Raw genomic sequence first — 21,757 nt, forward strand, 5'->3', positions numbered from 1 at the left:
GAGTATCCTTTCTTGGTCATGAAATTTTTGCTGATGGCGTTTGACATGACCGAAACATCTACAGTGAAGGACAAGAAGATTTCTTGCTATGCTCAATTTTTATCGACGTTTCTGACGTCGTGCAACAACCATAAAAGTACCTTAAAATTATTTTTTGGTTGGAAGCAAGAAAAACGATAAGCGTGTTATAACCTGGACCACAGAATCTCGCGAAGCATTCTAAAAATGCAAAAAATGATTAAATTTCGGCAACAAATTTGCAGTATTCTTCCGCATCTAAACCATTATCACTTTACGTTTATACGGTATTTCTCCCGCTTTCCTAGCGTGCCTTCGTGGCGTAATGGTTATGCACGCTGGGCCAATACTCCAGAGGTCCGCAGTTCGATTCCCGGCGAAGGCGGTTGCTAATTTTTCCATCTCTCTTGTTTCCAAATATCCTAATGTCGCTACAGTAGTGCCCGAACTAAAAGGGGCTGTTGGATGAGGAATCCCCACACCCAGTATTTGGCGATTGGGTCCCCTAAAAACCCCAGTTACCCTTTAAAAGGGGGAGTATACAAGGTATTTCTCCCGCTTTCCCAGCCTGTCTTCGTGGTGTAGTGGTTCTGCACGTTGGGCCGGCACTCCAGAGCTGCGTGGTTCGATTCCCGGAGAAGGCGTTGCATATTTTTCATCTCTTCTGCTTCCAAAAAATAACCTGTCTCTACACGTTGACATATCAACAACAGATATAGGAGCAGTTTTACAACAGAAAGATCCAAGAATTATAGAGACTCATATTTTTCTAAGAAACTCTCACCAGCACAAACCAGATACAGCACTTACGATCGCGAATTATTAGGAATTTATGAAGCTCTCAAACATTTTCGACATATTCTAAAGGGACGCATTTTCATGATCTTCACAGATCACAACCTATGCTTTTCAACTGGATGAAACTTCTCCTCATCAGATGAGACACCTAGATTTCATAGGGCAATTTTCAACAGCTATCCGTTATATTGACAGTTCGCAGGATATTGCAGACACCTTGTCTCGTATTGAAGAACTAGCTGTTCCTTCGCCAATAAAGTTTGCTTGCGGATGAACAACACTGGGATTCAGAACTACAAACCTTCTTGAAAAGCAAATCTTCCACCAATCTCAACTTGCAGCCTATGCAACTGTCACCTCGAAAATCACTTTATTGTGATGTTCAGGATTCAAGATGTCGACCTTATGTTCCCTCTGGATTTCGGCATGCCATTTTTAGTCAGTTACATCGTCTGTCATATCCTGGCATCAAGGCTTCGAGGAAACTGCTACAGCAACATTTCGTATGGCCTAACATGCAAAAGGACATAGCCAACTGGATACGTTCGTGCTTGGAGTGCCAAAGATCTAAAGTTGTCAGACACACCACCAGCCAACTTAAAAATTTTAATTTGCCCTCATCTTGCTTCAATAACGTGCACCTCGACTTGGTCGGGCACTTATATTTATTAATAATAATATAATACATGAATACAATTAATTACTATGTATACATTTTTCTTACCTTGGATAAAGCAAATTTATTGTTTACTTCATCAAAGTCGACACTTTCAAATTTTTCTCTTTCCACACTTAAAAATACTAGATGACTTGGATCTTGTCTCATTGTTGATTGTAAATACGTGAAAATTTATTTTAATTTGCTGAACAAACGTTCATAGTTAGCATTTGATAATGAAATAGTAAGTAGTATTTGAAGTGCGACTCTTAGGTTTAGAAAAACATTTTCTTTACAGATTTGTAGGGGAGTTTTAGGTTCCATTTCTTTTCTACTGCGGAGTAACGTCATGCAGTCACATTCGCTGCTCAAAACAATTAGGGGATATTACAGGTTCGGTATGAAATAACGATATAATCGACAACCTTTTTGAACAAAAGTAAATAGAAGAGGTTATAAAGGAAAATTATAACGTTTACAAACATGGGAATATGCAAATTTTGTCTGTAACGTCGAAACTTAAGATAGATAAGATGGTAAGGAGCGATCTGCGGTATTCCTTTTGTAATAGGAGATTAAAAACAATTGACATGCATTGAATGCTTCGTAGCAGTGAATATACGATGTCTCAGCAAGATGACTTAGTTGAATCGGTAGCCAGGAAGGCCATCAGTCATTTACAGGAGAGTCAAACGCAATCCATGGTAGCGGAAGCGTTAGGATTTTCCCAAAATGTCATTTCCAGATTATGGAATCGGATTTTGGAAACTGGATATGTTTGAGAAATTTGGGACAAGGTCGTGTTATCGTTTTAAAATAAAAAGCGGGAGATATACGTGCATTTCGTTTAAAAAAATAAAAATATATCTCTGCTTTGAAGAAATAAAGTGGTCATAAAGAACGTTTTGATTGATGTACTGCAAACATTTTATTACAATTTTATCAGACAAATCAAGAAAATAAATAAAAAATTATATTACAATAGTTATTAATTTTAAATATATTTTCCAAAAATCGATCAAAATAAAAACTGAAATTTTTCGAAAACTCTTATTTGGAGACCATTTGGCGCCCCTCTATGAGTGGCGCCCAGGGCATCATGCACCCCCTTGCCCCCCCTCGCATCGCCACCGGACGTACAAGGAAGTCATGTGGAAGTCCGCAGCAGATTTTTTAAGATGTTTCAAAATAAATAAATATATGGTTTGAATATCAAAAGATCTCAAATATATGAGCTTTATTTGTTTGTAAATATTTTACAAGAAAGATAAGAAGTAATCTTAATAGCATACCTTGAAGAGAAACACATTAAATACACTTTTTTAAAGCAAAATTTGAATAACAAGTATTTAAATTTTCTTTAAATCCCTTTTGTAAAATATTATATATGAAACCAGATATTGTTTTCAGAAAGACAATTTGTGGAGTGATTAGGTTTTTTTGATGCTAAGGATGTGAAAAAATGAGCAATGCCCTCGCCTGGACCTCTCGAATGCGAGCTGAGGGTGCTACCATTACACCACGAAGGATGCAGTGAGAAGTTAGAAAATACCTTATATACTCCGCCTTTTAAAGGCCGATTGGAGATTAGGAGACCCAATTGCTAAATGCTGCTGGTGAAGAATCATCATTCACCCCCCTCTTTTACTTCGGACGCCATTGTAGAACATTAGGTTATTTGTCTAGGAGACACATTAAAAAGAGCATGGCCCTAGCTGGGACTCAAACCTTGGACCTCTCGAATATACGCCGAATGCGCTACATTGCACCATGAAGGCATGCAGAAAGCAGGAAGAAAATACCTGATAATTTTAAGGAGGAAAGTATTGTTTTAAAATGAATATTACACAATAATTTCCGCCTTAAATTGTCTTTCTGAAAAATATTTTTTGTAATATTCATTCTAAAATTCATCTAAAGCAATATTTCTATACAAAATTTGATATTCTTAAAGTTATGTTACCTAAATGTATTTATAAGCAGTTAAAACACAACATAACAACTGCACAAGATGTATTTCTATAGTTTATTTCCATCTATTCTATGATCAGCCAAAATAGAGTTATAATTATTCTCTTGAATATTTGAACGGGTAAAATAGGTTAATATGGCATATGCGAACAAGTAAAATTATCTCATTACTGTTAGGGATGTTGAATGCGAAATTTCCTTTAAAAAGGCGGCAAAACATATGACAGTTTTAGGTTTAGTATATAACATATGACAGTTTTAGGCAAAGGAAGAAAGTGTTATCTTACTACCCAAGGGAAATTGGCTGATATTGACGTTACACAGAACGAAAACCACCGAAGCGTCCATGCAGTCAACCTGTTTGCCAGAACCTGAGACCGGGTCGAACTATCAGTGTTCAGTGATATTACCGCTCGACCACTGGATAGCCGAAATTCACTATTTAGGAAAATGTGACTTGGCGTGCTATATCAGAATTTTTAAATCTATATGACACGCAAATTATTTAGCTGATGCAATGTAATAGCAAATTCTTTAAAGACTCGATTCTTGTAGTTTTTCTACGAAACTGGGTCTTCTGATGGCCGACTGGATAAGACCACAAAATCTGATCCTTCGATATGAATCCGAATCATGGCATACAGCCTGGCTACATAGGAACTTTTTAGAATTTCTCTGTGTGAAATACAATTATGAGCCAAGTTTCCTTTCAGAATCTTCCACGAAAGCATTCAACTTCTTAGTCAGATGATTCAAGAATGTTTTATCGTTTTCAATTAAAACAAACAAGTTTCTTAGGAAGTACGACGTAGAAGTATACATTAATCATTTATTTTTTCCAAAATATTCTTATTAAAAATATATTTAATAATAATTATATTGTTTATATATCCTAGTAAACTATGAATATTTTTTTAGTTTCTTGTTATCTCTGTTTCTGTGTATTATAAAAATTCAAGCATTCAGAATTTTACACAAAAATAAATTCTTTCTGTAGTAAAAAATATAACATTTACAGTTAAAATTATTTAAGATAAATACACTTTTTTTTTTTTTTCCCCCAGCAACAGTATGCTTTGGCTTATTTGACTAATGTAAAGCATACTAGGGCTATCTGCCTAAAAGGAGGGATGCCTTCGTTGGAGAACTTTTTAAGAATTCAGGATTAGTATTCCATTATTTCAATGCCAAGATGCCTCCTGAAATCTTTGTCATAAATATTAAAATTTTAAAGCCCTAAATCATAGTAAATACAGTTTCTGAAACTTATCATATTCACACAACTGTTTTGTAGTCGAAGAACACTTTCTATTTTGAAATTTCTTGCTGTAGGACTAATGTAAAAGTTTAATTTCGTAACTTAGTGTATGTAGATAATATGATTTATATAGCATCTAGATATAATACGAATTTTTTTTTGATTGAAAGGCGACAATCAGTTTTGAATCAACGAGTTAAAAAATAATCGAACATAATATCCATTTAGAAATACATTCCATATAAGCACTTATATTATATACAGTCAAAAGTCTTTAATCCAGACTCGTCGGGACTTCGGCGACTCTGGATTATCGTTTTTTCCAGATTATTGATCATCAATTTAAATCTGGTAAGATGGCATGCAGAAATTATAAAACTGAAAATATGAAACCGTAATTTATGAAATAAAGAGCAATTACGATCTAAAGGATATCAAAATTTACAAAAAAAAAAAAAAAAAAAAGCTGAATATTTATTTACTTTATTAAACATTTCTTTTAATGCGCGCATGCGTAAAGCATACATTACGCATAGTTGAAATTAGAAAATTGCAACCAGAAAACTATTTGAGGTGTATTCGTGATATTCATAATGACGAGCAATTTGATTTAAATCATATCAAAGATGGAGTACATCGAGATTAAATACTACATTTAGTAAGGAATCATAAGCCAAATAAAATAAAAATATCTGCCCTGAAGATAAGGATACTGCTGACAGATCAACTTCCAGTTCATTGCGCGCCGCGCCAAGTTTTATTCAAAATCATCTAATGATTCGAAAAGGTTCTTCAGATTGCTGACGAGATTATTTAAAAGGAAACTGCATTTGATATGTTAATCAAGTTAAAATATCATTGCACCTGTCTAGACAACATTCAGTCTTAAACTGATACTATTTTAGATGAAATTTATATGCATTTTAAATAATATATAATACATATCATTCTTTTTTCTTATGTGTCATTCGCCAACAATATATATCCAAAAACAATAAAATAAACTAAACAAACATAAAAAAAAAAAAAAAAAAACTTTCATACTTCTTTTCTTATTAGCAGTTCGTTTTTATTATTTAATTACTGCTATTTTTATTTATTCAAATTTGTAACTCCTAGTAAAGTTGCGGGTTACATTTCGAAAACTCAGATGTTACATTGTAGGTTATTTTAATAATTTATGTAACAAAATATGGAAATTTTAACTCAACTCTACGTTGCTACTTGTAGTTACATTGCATTGAACAAAGTAATATATATTATGTAAAGCATGAGCACACAAGAAAATCAAACTTATTAAATTTTTTTCTAATGAAAATCACATTCATATCAATGTACATTAAAAGCATCAGATTATTTAAAATGCATTAGAACAAAACTTCAGCAAACCAGTATAAGCGACGAGTATTGTTCCAAAAAGAATAATTAATTCGCCATTATTATATTTACAATTAAATTAGTTTGTGTTTTATAAACCCGTATCAAGAACACATTTATTATAACTTATTAAAATATACCATTGATTTTCTAATTTTTATCTGACTTATTGCTTAAGTAATGTTATTCTTTATACACAATTGCATGTAATTCAGGTTAACTGAATGCGGTTCATGAGAATTAATTGAAAGTTTTTAACTTGCCGCTTTTATGCATATACATAATCATAAGTAAATTTATTTATGCTATTTTTTAATTGAATTCACAAGCATTTTGCATGTTTCTGAACATTTAGTTTGAAATCTAAAGGATATTTTATGAAAATGTTATCTATTTAAAGATAGTATTTGAAAATTTTTACATGCTGCTTATTTATTTAGCGAAGAATGTTCGCGTCAGTTTGTCATGTCTAAACACTTTCTTGCCGATAAAATGTAGCGGTTTAAAACGAAGAAGAGCAACCCTCTTAGACCCCTACTGAGAGTTGTCATTTATAGATCTCCAGGGTTCCAGAAATAAGGGGAACATCGAGGCATCTGCACGGCTGCTTTAAGGAGCTTATAACACTTTCAATATTGTCGCCACTGACCACCTAAAACCATTAATAATGCTTTCGAACACATTTCTCTTGACCGCCTAGCAGCGACCGTAATGATTTTGACGTAGGTCTCCTTGACCACCTAAACCCGGCCATAACGCTCAGAGGGTTAAATCAAGTCAAAAATTGAAAAAAAAGATTTAATTACAATTATTATTTTGTTAATTGATGACAATTTGTTATGTGAAGTTAGTAAATTTATTAGTCTTTCTTTTCCACTCTCACTAAACGTTAACCATTTTACATAACAAATTGCTTAGCATAAATACCATGGTTTGATCCTTCCCTTGAATTACACATTTATAAGTATAAATAATTAATTTATCCATGAAAATATAAAAACACTAAAAGTGAATAACAAAAAATAGACCAAGTTACCTTTAACTTTTACTTAACTTCTAAGTACAAAAATAATAGTAATTCCAAAAATAATTCCTGGCATGTCCAAGGAAATTTTATCCATATTTTAGCCACAAAACTATAAAAATTCTGTCACTTTTGGTTCTACAGTTTTTGTCCTCCTTTGTTTTGGTACTTCATGTATTAACACAAGCACCTTCACAAAACCTGGCATTGTTTTGCAGATGAAGAAGAATGATGACATTAGTCAAATCCATTGAAAACCTTTATTTATTGCATTCTTTTACATTAATTATACATTTATCTTGAAAATCTATAAATAAGTCTACTTACCAGCTGGTTTTATTTCTTTTGTTCTGGTAAAAATTTAGTGGCGATTGTTTTAACAAATTCAGAACAATTGTTCCTTTTTGCTATTTTACAGCAATACACAATATTCCTGCAGAAAGTTTACTACAGTTTCTTTCATTGCTAGCAATACCACAAAATAATTTTTTAAATTGAGTTTAAAGAAAAAAAAAAAAAAAACATAATTTGTTTATAAAAAATGCTGGAGTTTGGAATACAACAAAAAGAAAGCACATGAAAATGGCAATGTTGTTTGACTTACAAGGTATTTTCTCCCTCCTTTCTGCATGCCTTCATGTTGTGTAATTGGAAGCATATTCGACACGAATTTGAGAGGTTTATGTTTCGAATACTGGTAAGGGCACTGCACATCTGCTTTTTTTTTTTTTTAACTAATGACTCTACGTCAATATTATTATGAACATGATTTTCTGAAGAATGTGATGTACATGGTAGTGATATTATGGCATATCCTGAAAATTTGGCAGCTTCTACAGAGGCTGTTCGCACATTTTTTAGATGATTTTGGTAAGCGGTAATAAAAAATCGTTTGCTGCAAAAGAAGTAATTGCAATTGTACTATGTTTTTAATCGTCTGGGCTTGAAAGTTTTGTTTTTATTCAAAATGGCGAATTTAACAAAGCAGTGGTTCGAAGGCTACATTTACGCTCTTTCCGAAGAGAAATATGCATATTCCGTTATCCAAAAACGATGTGAGAGTCATGGTTTTGTGATATCTAAAGCGTCGATAGGTAATATCATCAACAAGAAAGGGAAAAAATGTCAAATTAGAGCCTCAAGTGGGACGAAAATTCCAAACAAGTATCCAAGGAAAAAACGGACATCTTCGACTACTGCAAAAGTACGTTGTTTAATGTTAAAAGAAAATCCTCCTAGTCAAAGGACAGTTGCAAAATCATTAAAATGCTTGGTGTCCACTGTAAGCAAAATGATAAACATTGATTTAAATCTTAAGAAAGCGAAAAAACGCAATGTGCATCCTCTTTTAGCAAAGCATATCGCTCAACGCAGGACATGCTGCAGAATTCTATATGAGAAACACGTATCCAAAGAAAAAAGGAAAACAGTTGTCATAATAGATGAAGCATGGGTGTATTTAAATGATTGTAACAAAAAAAGAGCCATTTATTATCATAAAAGGGGAGAAAAAATTTAAGTACATGGTTCAAAGAATGAAAAGAAAGTTTTTCTAAGGGATTCATGATTGTTGCTGGTTTTTCTTATAATGCAAGTTAAAAATAAAGAGAGTGCAAAAAAATGTCAAGATTAACTCCAAATCCTATCAGGAACATATTTTATTGCCAATTTTTCTGAATGAAATACCATTGCTTTACCCACAGTGCCATCAATCTGTGAGACTCCATCAGGACAAAGCTATCAGTCACACATCAAAATCCACTGTACATTTCCTAGAAGAAATGGAACAAAAAACTGGTATCAAGGCCATACCCTTCACTGATATCCCTACTAAATCTCCCGATGTGTCACCTATGGATTTTTGTTCTTTCAGACTTTTAAAAACTGCATTATCCAAACGTTGTCCCAAAATCCTAACAGGACTCTGGAAAGCTGTTCGGGAGGAATGAGATAGAATATCTCTTCTGCCACTTCAAAAAGCATTATTATCCTGGAAATTGCAGTGTCAAAAGATAGTTCAGAATAAGGGATGTCAAATAGAACATTTAAAACACAAGAATTTTATGTAATTTAGTTTTGTGAATACAATATACATCGTCTGAAAAATGTGTGAGCAGCCTCTGTACTAAGGCGGTTGTGCTAATACACAAGTACCAAATTTTTTATCACTTCACAGTGATAAAATTTTTTTAATCACTTCTTATTACTTTTTGATAGAAGTTTGATTTTCATAATAAGATCTTGCAGTCAACTGATGATACATAAGATGTTACACTACCCCCCGAAAAAAAGATATTAAGATATCTATAACATTGCAAGAAAATGTGTATTTAAGATTACAGTTAGAATTTAATTTAAATATCTGCACATTACACAAAGTTATAATTTAAATATTTCCACATTACATAGTAATATCATATGATTCTTTCATGCTACAAAAGCAGTTAATCAAAAAATATTTTAGATTTAAAACTGTTTAAAAATCAGATAAGACTGGCAAAAAGCCATTACTTTTAGCACTGCATGAAGGAAAGAATGAAGCTTGGAGATATTAGTAAAATTGTAAATAACTGCATGTGTATACAGATTAGTGCAAGTAAAACTTGACTAAAACTAAAAGTTGTACAGAAAATGTTACTTTTATATATTGTGACAGTCGATGAATTTCATGCTTGGTCAACAAAAACACATTTCAGACAAGACAGAAATTTTTAGTCTATTAATAACAGACCACAGACGTACATTAACAGATGAATATTATTTAAAGAACTCCATTAACTAGTTATCTGGACTAGACAAAACCAATCTTAATTTCAGATCATTTCAAAACATGAAATGATGATACACCAATGGTTCTTATGTGCGTGTGGGGGGGGGGATTTCATAATTCCAGATGGGAAATGTAGTCAGGCTTTTATGTACCTGTTAAGTATTTAGTTTTAGCATTTAGGAATATATATACAGTCAAAAGTCGTTAATTCGGACACCCATAATCCGGAATGATCTATAATCCGGACCTCAAAGCTAAAAACTTTCTGCGCATGCGCCGCGTTGACGCATGCGCATAGGCGTTTAAGCGTGTGCGTAAGACCTTTACGTCTGCACATTTGCATGTGCACAAGCGCAGAATACGTTTTCGCTGCGCGTTTAATGTATAACGGACGGTATAAGCTAAAATTATATAATTTCTATTTCAGTTAATGTTGATGATTGCGTTGTTCCTTAATCTTCGAATTGGATCCGGCTTATTATTTTTTGCAGACTGTAAGAGCAATTTTATAAAAGTAAGCTTGAACTTTCGATTATGTCAAATAGAATTTCCGATGCTGGAGCTCCCAAAGGATCTACGAAAACGAAAATATGTTTCGATGTCCATCAAACAAAAAGTGGAATTGCTCCAAAAAATGGATAAAGGCATATCCTTTGTTTATCTAACCGTTCCGAAATCTGTTTATCAATTTCACGCTGCTCTGCGCGGGGGGGGGGGACGTGGTGGCGTGCAATGAACTGGAAGTTGATCTGTTAACACTATCGTTATCTTCAGGGCAGATGTTTTTATTTTATTCGGCTTATAATTCCTTATTAAATGTAGTATTTCATCTCGATGTACTTCGTCTTTGATATGATTTAAATCAAATTCCTCGTCATTATAAATATCACGAATACAAATCAAATAGTTTTCTGGTTGCAATTTTCTAATTTCGGCTATGCATAATGTATGCTTTACGCATGCGCGCGTTGAAAGAAATGTTTAATAAAGTAAACAAATAAATATTAAGTTTTTTTTTTTTTTTTTTTTTTTTTTTTTTGTAAATTTTGATACCTTTTAGATCATAATTGCTCATTATTTTATAAATTACGGTTTCATATTTTTAATTTTATAATTTCTGCATGCCATCTTACCAGATTTAAACTGATAATCTATAATCCGGAATCACCGAAGTCCCGACGAGTCCGGATTAAAGACTTTTGACTGTATAATATTTATCAACATTATCTATACCTCTTCTCATTTAATTTATAAAACATATTAAAAAATAATGAAAATTTAAATGTATACGTATTTTTGGAGGTTTTGGAAAGGACAGAGGGGATGATCATCTAGCAATGATGAAAGGGGTGAAAGAATCCATAATTGGAAACTCTTTTCAACATAATCAAAAGCTCAAGCTTAGTTTTTATAAAACTGCTGTAATAATAACAGTCTGCAAAAAAAATAATAAGCTGGATCAAATTAGAAGATTAGGAAGCAGTACAGTCTGCTACATTAACCGAAATGTCGAAATGTCGTAGAATCAATAAAAATAATTTTAGCCTAGCGTCCGTTATACATTATTGGCTGTGTATCACAAGATTGCTGACGAAAGCCAAACTGTTTTGCTAAATTTTGTCTCTCTCCTATTGCGTACTGAATTAGGCCTGAATTGTATTAATTTAGTTATTTACTATACCTATGTTTATTTCTTGCACATGCTTAAAACTAATCTGAGTTCTGAATAAATAAACTCCCACATATATTTAAGGCTTTATCTAGGGACGGCGCTTGATACCGCCTACTTCAGTCTCTTTGGGGCCTAAATTCTGCTACAAAATGCTTTCCTAAGTTCTAAATTTGCACCGCGCCTAAACTTTGGATCCTAGTGCTTTCCTTAAATCATAAAAAACTTCTCATGCCTTAATTTTGCCGTTCGATGCTTCCCCCAAGTTCCACATATTTCGTCTTCCACCTTCCGGTGCCGACACATTCTGCCGCCACTTCTTGGTTTATCGTGAATAACATATCAGTTATTCTTAATTAAAATAGCATTAAATGTAATCTTTTAGTCTATGAGTTTCATTAACAAAATCTATTTTTAGCATATTAAAGGAAGTTTTTGTTGAATTTTTCCTCGTCAACATTTCTTAGAGCATTTAAAAATCTATAATCATTGACAAGCGTAATGTTAGCGTAAAAGGTTGCCCATACTCTTGTTATTCAATTACTAATATAAAAATAAAGTTTAGACATCCCTGCATGAGTTATTAATGAAGCTCTCATGTATTGATAAACATGCGGTGATGAAAGCAAAATATAATAAATAATGACTCGCCAGGTCAGCATCAGCGATATAAAACATGTGAATGTTTCGGTTTCAGATGTATGCCAAGTAGATACACAGCTACGGAACGGAACGGGAACCAAATAATTAATCTCATAAATTTATGCTCACATGATTGTTTTTCCATAACCAGGTACTTTATTGAGTGCCTAAGTGAAATTAAAAAACAAAATTTTTAAATGAAAATCTCCATGTTTTATTATGGAAGGAAAAATCAAATGCACATGCGTAAAGCATACAAAAAAAAAAAAAGTTTGTGGCTTTGAGGTCCGGATTTTGGATCATTCCGGATAACGGACGTCAGGATTTCGGACATTGTACTATATTAAATGAAAGTTATTTTTTTTAAAATGCCTCAAAAATAAATCCTCATTAATGAAGAAATTAATGTAAACACATCACCCAAAAGTAACAAAACCAATTTATTCCTAAAAACAAATTAAATGATGCATGATAATGCAAAATGAACACACACACACACACACACACACACAAAAAAAAAAAAAAAAAAAAAAAAAAAGGAATTTATAGTATATTTAATAGGGCATGTTTATATAATTGCACAGAATTTTTAGCATGATGTATGAAAACATCATGCTAAAAATTAGTTGTTAAATTGCTACATTTGAGTATGTAAAAATGAATTAAAACTGTGAAATTAATATTAGCTGATGTAGAGCTATTTTGTAATTTTCCAGAATTTCAAAATACTGTTTTCTTAATTTCTAAATGACACATTTTAAGAATGAAAATGTAAAATAAATGAATAGACGCATGAGAAATCATAATTTATGTTTATATACTATATTAACTCGCATATTTCTATTTATTTTACTGCTTGCAAACCAGAGAGGAAAAATACGCAGGTCCTATTTCTAAAAAGATGGCATAAATGATAAACATGGCATATTAAAAAGAATGCATAAAGACACATAAATATTATATATGGTTAGAGTAAAGAGAAGGGCACCCTTTGTATTATTGTGAAGTTGTCGTTTCATTTATGGTAGCCTAAGTAGTTGAATGTTATGGAAATCTTATTTTGACATAATCGGTTGCATGACTGCAGTCAATTCGTAAGGGTTTGTGGTGTGTGTATGTTGGTTAGGAAATATATTGCTTGTTTTCTGGTTTAGACGGTAAAATGGCTGAATGTGGTAAGATTAATTTGAAGTTTCTGTAAGATTTGGAAAGAAAGGGGAAAAGAGCATTACTTGACTGGTGTGTAAATGAAAGTTTACTTAGTAGCGATTATTAGACGTCCTGCTTGTAAGAAAAAATGCGTATGGTCGAAAATCATTACGAAGGAAATTTTTTACTCTTATTTTGTGAATTTATGTGGCGACGCCGTATGCAGATTCTAGTTCAGATAATTTTAGGAAGTTTTTGGATGCAGTTAAGGAATTTTGTTTGACTGAAGATGTGTTAATTTGTAAATAAAGTAAGTGGATATTTCCTTTGCGTAGTGCAAAGATGCTATTTCATCGTTTGATTTAAAATGTCGTTTATTGATATTTTTTTTGTTGGCTGCTCCTTTGACTTTTTAAGTGAATATAGTTCAATGTGTACATGGACAAAGTCAAAGTCAAAGGAGTGCACAAAGCCTAGTTTGTGCAATTCTCTGTTGATTTTTTTTAAAGTAAAAATCGGTCGATGTGGATATGGATAAAGTCAAGGGAGTGCACAATGCCATTTTTGTGCAATTCTGAGATATTTTTTTTTAAGTGAAAATAGGTCGATGTGTACATGGATACCAAGTTTGAAATTTTTTGGCTTTGTGTAGTAGTGCTACACAAGCCAAAATAACAAGTCAAGGAATTCCACAAACTCGGTATCCATGTACCACCAAAAATCGCCAAGTTTCACCAAGGCGTACCCATAAATATACTTTGACCTTATATATTTCAATGTATTTATCAATTTTAATAATTTTTATATTACTTACATAAAATAATTTTCTGCATCTACATTTTACATTGTTACCATACATAAAAAATGTAAAAATCATATGTTGAAAAAACTGGGGAGAAATATGCAAGTAAATATAGAATTGTAACCCCACAGCTCAACGAGCACCACCTAGCGGCCACTGGAATAACCCCCCCCCCAAAAAAAAGACTCTCATCTTCAATCGATGTACGGGAGTCATGAACTAAGCCTGTTTCCCCGAGATTTACTTTGTAACTTAAATGTGTAATTATAATGCACTTAATTGTAATGCTTTATCTTAATTGTGTTTTGTTAATTAAAACTATTTAAAAAGGCCAAGTGAGTCTTTTGTTTATGGTAGTTTTGGTTATAGTTGGCTACCCAACGGGCAGAAATATGCAAGTAAATATAGAATTGTAACCCCACAGCTCAACGAGCACCACCTAGCGGCCACTGGAATAACCCCCCCCCCAAAAAAAAGACTCTCATCTTCAATCGATGTACGGGAGTCATGAACTAAGCCTGTTTCCCCGAGATTTACTTTGTAACTTAAATGTGTAATTATAATGCACTTAATTGTAATGCTTTATCTTAATTGTGTTTTGTTAATTAAAACTATTTAAAAAGGCCAAGTGAGTCTTTTGTTTATGGTAGTTTTGGTTATAGTTGGCTACCCAACGGGCAGCTCGAATGGTTTATCCAGCTGAGAAAAAAACATGTTCAAGATTCCAGGACATCGACTCATATTCTTTTGCAGTTTTGGGGTATACTGCTTCCACCAATGAAGATTATTTGGAAACACTTCTTCCACTGAAGATTATTTGGAAACTGCATGACGAAGTATCGTTTTCATCTTCACTCGAAGGTTATTTTGTACATCGCATGGTTTCATCTTCACCCAATGACAATAGATAAGATATTTTCATTTAATAAGCATTTAACTTAATAATGTAACAGTTTTTCACTTACTAAGCAATATAAAATTCTAATTATAATGTCATTAATACTTTAATAATATGGAATAAAATGTGTTGTTAAAAACGAAACAGAATCATATATAAAGTATATATAAGCTCTAGGTGTTTCTTTTAGATATGTTGCACTTTAAGAATTTATGGTATCTTACTCTGTTTTAAATAATTGATTTTTATTTGAATTTCCTGTGTTTTAATTCTATGTTCTAACTGAAGATTAATTTTGATTTCACTGAAAGTCAACACAAGTTAAATTTCGCTTCTGTTCTGAATGAAAAGTGTTTACGTGGCAAAATATAATTTTTATTCTGATTGATAAATGTTTCCGGTGTGGATAATTCTTTTAGTATTTTTATGCCTATATTGCTATCTATGAATGAGTTGTATGTTTTGTTTTATTTTATTTTATGAATAATATTAATGGATATTTTCCTATCCTCTTTGAGAATAGAAATGATTTAAAAGTGAAAAGGTTTTATCTAGTATATTATTTAAACTGTGCCACTAATGTTTTGTTTTTATGGAATTAGAATACCTTTTTTGAATTAATGTTTTATTTACCGTTGTTCTGAAAAGGCATTCTAATATTTGCTACATTTTCAAATTGCGAGTTCATAAAATTTTAAATTATTATTTTGTAATATTTGAGAACAACTTATATAGTCAAAAGTCGTTAATCCAGACTCATCGGGACTCGGCGATTCCAGATTATTGATTTTTCCGGGTTATAGATCATTTTAAATCTGGTAAGATGGCATGCAGAAATTATAAAATTCAAAATATGAAACCATAATTTATGATATAAAGAACAATTATGATCTAAAGGGTATCAAAATTTACAAAAAAAAAAAAGCGCTTAATATTTATTTGTTTACTTTATTAAACATTTCTTTCAACGTAAGTTGTTTAAGTTGCTTCGTTTTTTTATGTGATAATACTTTCTCTTTAATTCTATAAACAGACATAACTTCTTGTTCAGTTACAAAGTTCCACTGTTCAAGTCCTATAATTGTGTGTTGAGAATACCGACTAATTTGTCAATAGAAATTTTTTCGTTTTCTATAACCTCTGTGTCACTTTCTTTGCTATCGGAAGCAAATTATAATGACGAGGAATTTGATTTAAATCATATCAAAGACGGAGTACATCAAGATTAAATACTACATTTAGTAAGGAATTATAAGCCAAATAAAATAAAAACATCTGCCCTGAAGATAAGGTTAGTGCTGACAGATCAACTTCCAATTCATTGCGCGCCGCGGCGTTCCCCCCTCCCCCCGCCACAGAGCAGCCTGAAATTGATAAACAGATTTCCGAATGGTTTGATAAACAGATTTCCGAATGGTTAGATAAACAAAGGATATGCCTTTGTCCATTTCTTGCAGGAATTCCACTTTTTGTTTAATGGACTTCAAAATATACTTTCGCTTTGTAGATCCTTTACATATTAGTAAATATATATTGGAACTCTACTTGACATAATTGAAAGTTCAAGCTTACTTTTATAAAATTGCTCTAACAGTCTGCAAAAAATAATAAGCCGGATCCAATTCGAAGATTAAGGAACAACGCTATCTGCAACATTAACTGAATTAGATAATTTTAGCTTGGCTTATACCGTCCGTTATACATTAAAAGCGCATGAGTAAACGCATTTCGGGCATGCGCACACGCATATTCGCAGCCTTAAAGGTCTTATACGCATGCGTCAACACGACACATGCGCAAAAAGTTTGTAGCTTTGAGGTCCGGATTATGGGTGTCTGAATTAACGACTTTTGACTGTATATCTAATTCTGTTTTTCAAAGAGAATTATAGTCAGATTAATTTCTTAAAGCATTTGGGATTTGGTACAACTCTGATATATGCCCTAATTTCACCAAATGTGGCGATATGTGTTCTGCACTATTGCATGTTTTATGGCAACCCTGTTGACGTTAAAAAATCTTTCGCTAGAGCTCGTTGGTTTGCGTCATGCTCTGTGTCTGAGAAGATAGGGAGAAAAGATAAAATGGTGGAAGTTGTTGAATTGAAGTTCGGCAAAAGGAAATATCATCGTGGCCATCCTGTTAGCTGTTCGAAAAGCATTAATTCATTGTAAGTGCATTTTATTTTATTCTTGTTCTTATTTTGTAGAATGTTATGTTCATTGTTTTTTTTTTTAGCATGAATTTCTGTCGTTATTGTTGTTTTTTTTAATTGTCTGAAATGTATTTTAGTTTATTTTGTTGATTAGTGCGTAATGTCTAGATTATGCAATTTGTAGATGTTTTTTAAAGTTGAAACAGAATGCTGTGTACATGGTATTCTTTGAAATTTATTGCTGTTATGTTAATTTATTAAAGCGAGGTGTGCGTAGTTTATAGATTGGTTCGTCGCCTAGATTGTGCCATTTTTTTTTTTTTTTTAAGTTAAAACCTATCACTGTGTACATGGATTTTTGACAAATATTTTTGGTTAGAAACTACATTTTTGGTATCTAATTTTTTCATTTTTGTTTTGGATTTTTATCTTAAATTGTGTGTTAAAAAACGTGGTTTTTGCATGTGCGAAACCGCATTTTTGGAGACATTTTAGGCTTAAAGTTCGAAATGTAGACAAAAAATTTAGCAAATTTATTAAAATCTAATATGGCAGCGTGGAGTTTCTTGCCAAAAATGTTTGGCGAGAAATTTGGTGACTTGAAGACGTGTATCAGAGTAGTTCCTAGGATTTTGTAGACATCACAGGCATTACTAATAGAAGATTTATAAAAGTTAAATTCTATTTTTGGGATTTTATGTTTACTAAATTTATGCATTTATTGTCCAATGGCAAGCGTACCAATCTTTGTAAAATGGGTACTTTTCCATTTTGCCAGTGCAAATCTCGCCAAGCAGACTTTACTGGCGACAACATACAGTATACACATAAAAATGTTAGCAAATGTTAATTCTAAGAATTTTTTAGTTTGAATTTTATTATTATTTTTTTCATTTTAATATTGTTTAAATTTTTGTAAAAAGCCAATAAATAAGCACAATAAATTTGTAAAAAGACATTAATTTAAAAATTTACTATGCTTTTGTGGTTCAACATCCTGATTCATCGGTTCATATCACGTGATCCCAAGTATCTCATCTCCCGTAAGCTACCCTACAAAAATCTAATTCTCTCAGTAATTATTTACATTAATTTCAAGTTAAATCTTAAAATTGGAATACAAGTTTAAATGCAAAAATTATTTCAATTCGTACGAATAGCTTACTCAGAAATTATGTAAAACTGCAGCACTTTACTTCGCTAGTGCATTGTCATCAGAATTGATGAATTTAATCCTTGACTTTGCCTTTTCTGTATTTTCACCTACGGGTGAGATGTATGATTGCATCCTAATTGACTTAATTACCGCGAGTGGCATTAGGGCATAAAATTGAACTATGTGGTAAAAATTCTATGTAACTGTATGCCAGTATTGAAAGAAATAATCAATATGATAAGAAATAGCTGTGAGTTGTTTTGAAAACAAGGCATAAAAGGTTACCAACAAGGATATTCCGTTTGGCATTAGTTTCACCATTACTGGCAATTTATCGCCTGCCCCGGCAAAACGGAAAAGTAACGTAAAATGTCAGTTTTGTTTTCGAAGTAATCTCAGATTAATGATTTTGTTCCATGTTGTTTTTCAAATATTATGTAATTGTTAGGGGTAATTAAGAAACTCGTAAAATTTCTTAACAAAATTTTTTTCTATAAACAAATATTGAACATTTCAACGGACATTGAAAGTACGATAACATGCATTTTTGGGATTAACCAGAAAAAAGATATGCAATCTGCCACAGAACTGGGTCTGCCCATCTCAGATAATTTGAAAGTGATTCAATTCAAAGAGCTAATTACGTACGCAGACAAAAATTCCATAAATTTCCAATTAAGCTAAAGTTTTGAAATATCCACTTTAGTGAAGCTTCAAATTGACGAAGGTAAACATCTGCCTACAAAACAGCATACTCAATTAAATCGCTTATTGCAAAAATTCAAGAGAACTGCTTCCGAACCAGGGGGAGATCCAACCCCATGTAGTGAACTTGTCTAGAATCATCCCGATTCTATACTATTGAGTGAATCATCCCAATTCAGTGAAGGTTTGAAGAGAATCATCCTGATTCTATGCTATACCATAAATCATCCTGATTCAATGAAGCTTGAAGGGAATCATCCAGATTATATTTTGCTGATGAATCATCTCGATTTAATGCTGAGTATAAAAAGCACAAAAATATATTATGGTCATCAATGTCTTACGAACCAGGTGATAGAGTATAGGAGACGAGGCAGACGAAACCAACATATTTCTGGCTCTTTGCCGAGACGTCGTCTGTAATTATAACACCCTTAATTGTGTTTTGTTAATTAAAACTATCTAAAAAGGCCAAGTGAGTCTTTTGTTTATGGTAGTTTTAGTTATAGTATTTATTTAACAGTTTCATTCAATACATTTACTATTTATAATTAATTACCACCATAATTATTTTTAACCCATACCTTCTCGTACATTTGCATAAAAAGCTAAACATTCATTAGATTTATTGTTAGAAAAAAAGTTTGCACAAATTTTCTTAGTTATCAACATTTTTTCAGCATATATTTTCTCACATCAGAATAGTTATATATAAGATATATTTCATTTTCATTTATACATGCTAACTAAATATGTAATGTGTAAAAAGCTAAAGAGAAATGAAATTTTATCTTTGAAAAATGCAATTGAAATACAGGCAATTTTGAAAATCCTCTCATTCTAGGATACTGCTATCATGTTTGTGCTGTGGAAACCATATGATGTATAGTCTGGCAATATTCTGATTACAGATTAAATATTTGCAAGGATATATTTGCAAAGATGAGGTAAAGTGGAAAAAATTATCAAAACAATTATATATTTTACAAGTACTACATTTACCAACACAAGTACAGTACAAGTTTGATGAAAAATAATCAAAACAATAATGTATTTTATAATTACTGCACTTACCAAATAGAATCAAGAAACAAGTTTCAGAATCTTAAATAACTGCAGTTTGTATGGCAAATGCAAATTCAGTGACAATTATACAATTTTCTTATGACATATTAATAATTATGGTTGTGTCGTAATCATTCTTAAATTGAGAAAATTTTCTTTTATATACATATAAGTAACTAATAAGCAACATATTTAATTTTAAATAATTTAATAAATTAATTGCAAACCATAAATTTGATGAACAATTGCCCCTTCAGTCAGCATGATTTCTTTTCTACATTTACTTAAGTACTGAAAAGTATTTCATAGTTTAAACCAAGCTGAATCAATGGTTAGGAAGTTATTTTCGACAAGTGAAACAAAGCAACATAGAAAATATTGATAATGATTCTAGATACAATGACTATGTAAAAAGTATAGTTAGGGATATCAGTTACTGAACTGCTGTAAACTGGCAGCTGAAAAATTTTAAGTACAACTATTCATAGAAATACACAGTTATTTTGAAACTGTCCATAATTTCAAAATGACATTAGATTTTGTCAGAAATTTTATATTTGGCAAATAATCTCCCCCTTTATTACTTGGGATAAAGCCATATTGTTTTTCAGTCACTTTAACTTCTTACTGTACTCAACAAGGTTAACTCTGGTACACAGAACTAAATTATTTCTGTGAACTCATGAAAATATGTTCAAGAATTTTTTTGTTCCAAGATATGAATCCATTACAATTTAGATATAAAATAAAGAAAAAGGCTGAGTTTTTTAACTTTAATTTTTTTTTTTTTTTTTTTTTTTTTTTTTTTTTTTTAATCGTTGCATAGTTAAAATTCAAGTTGGAAATCATTCCTTACAAGTATTTTAAATCTTTGCACGTTTCCTTTTTTTTTTTTTTTTTTTACTAAAATCAGTACCATATATAAGAAATGTTTTTTAATACATACACAGTATCTAGCCTTCTCAGTTTTCTTGTTTCTTGAAAATTTCCTTCAGAACTGTCTTTTTCATCATTTCTTAGACCTCTTCTTTGTTTCTGTCACATGCAAAAAAAAAAAAAAAAAAAAAAAGAAAACTTTAAAATTTAGGTTGGCCCATTTATAAACAAATATTGCATATCTCATCTAAAAAAAATTTACAGTGTTAGCAATCTTCTAATACAGACTTACATTCTTGCATATTTACAGAGATTTAAAAAAAAAAAAAAAAAAAAAATCAAGACACGCAAAACTTTTGCAAAGTTTGATTTAAATAGCAAGAAAGATCAAAATGCAGAATTAAATGTTCATTTAACCATCAATATTTTCCCCCACCAACTACTTAAAAGTGGATTTACATTGAAATTTCAGAACTATAGTTTTTTTTTTTTTTTCTTTTATTCTGAAGCTCTAAAATAGTATCAAAGAGCAAAAATAATAATATATATAATTATATATATAAAACAAACAGTCTATATTCGTAAAAAGCAAATTTAAAGTTAATTTAAATTAAATTAAATTAATTTATTTATTTAAAGTTTGCAGAACACACTACAGTCAAAAGTCGTTAATTCGGACACCCATAATTCGGAATAATCTATAATCCGGACATCAAAACTAAAAACTTTCTGCGCAAGCGCCGCGTTGACACATGCGCAGAGGCGT

General features: G+C 31.7%; 1 protein-coding gene across 1 annotated transcript in view; it reads right to left on the bottom strand.

The window, feature by feature from the left end:
- Positions 1-21,757, bottom strand: part of LOC146997704 (ARL14 effector protein-like) — a 63,914-nt gene that overhangs the window by 13,603 nt on the left and 28,554 nt on the right. Inside the window, exon 2 of the mRNA XM_085815528.1 lies at positions 21,062-21,150. Coding sequence (XP_085671654.1) covers positions 21,062-21,150 — 89 coding nt within the window. The remainder of the gene's footprint in view (positions 1-21,061; positions 21,151-21,757) is intronic.

This window comes from Stegodyphus dumicola, chromosome 4 (assembly GCF_044657685.1).
Source record: "Stegodyphus dumicola isolate Sdum_Otavi_A_Nest chromosome 4, ASM4465768v1".
In the NCBI taxonomy this organism is placed as follows: domain Eukaryota; kingdom Metazoa; phylum Arthropoda; class Arachnida; order Araneae; family Eresidae; genus Stegodyphus; species Stegodyphus dumicola.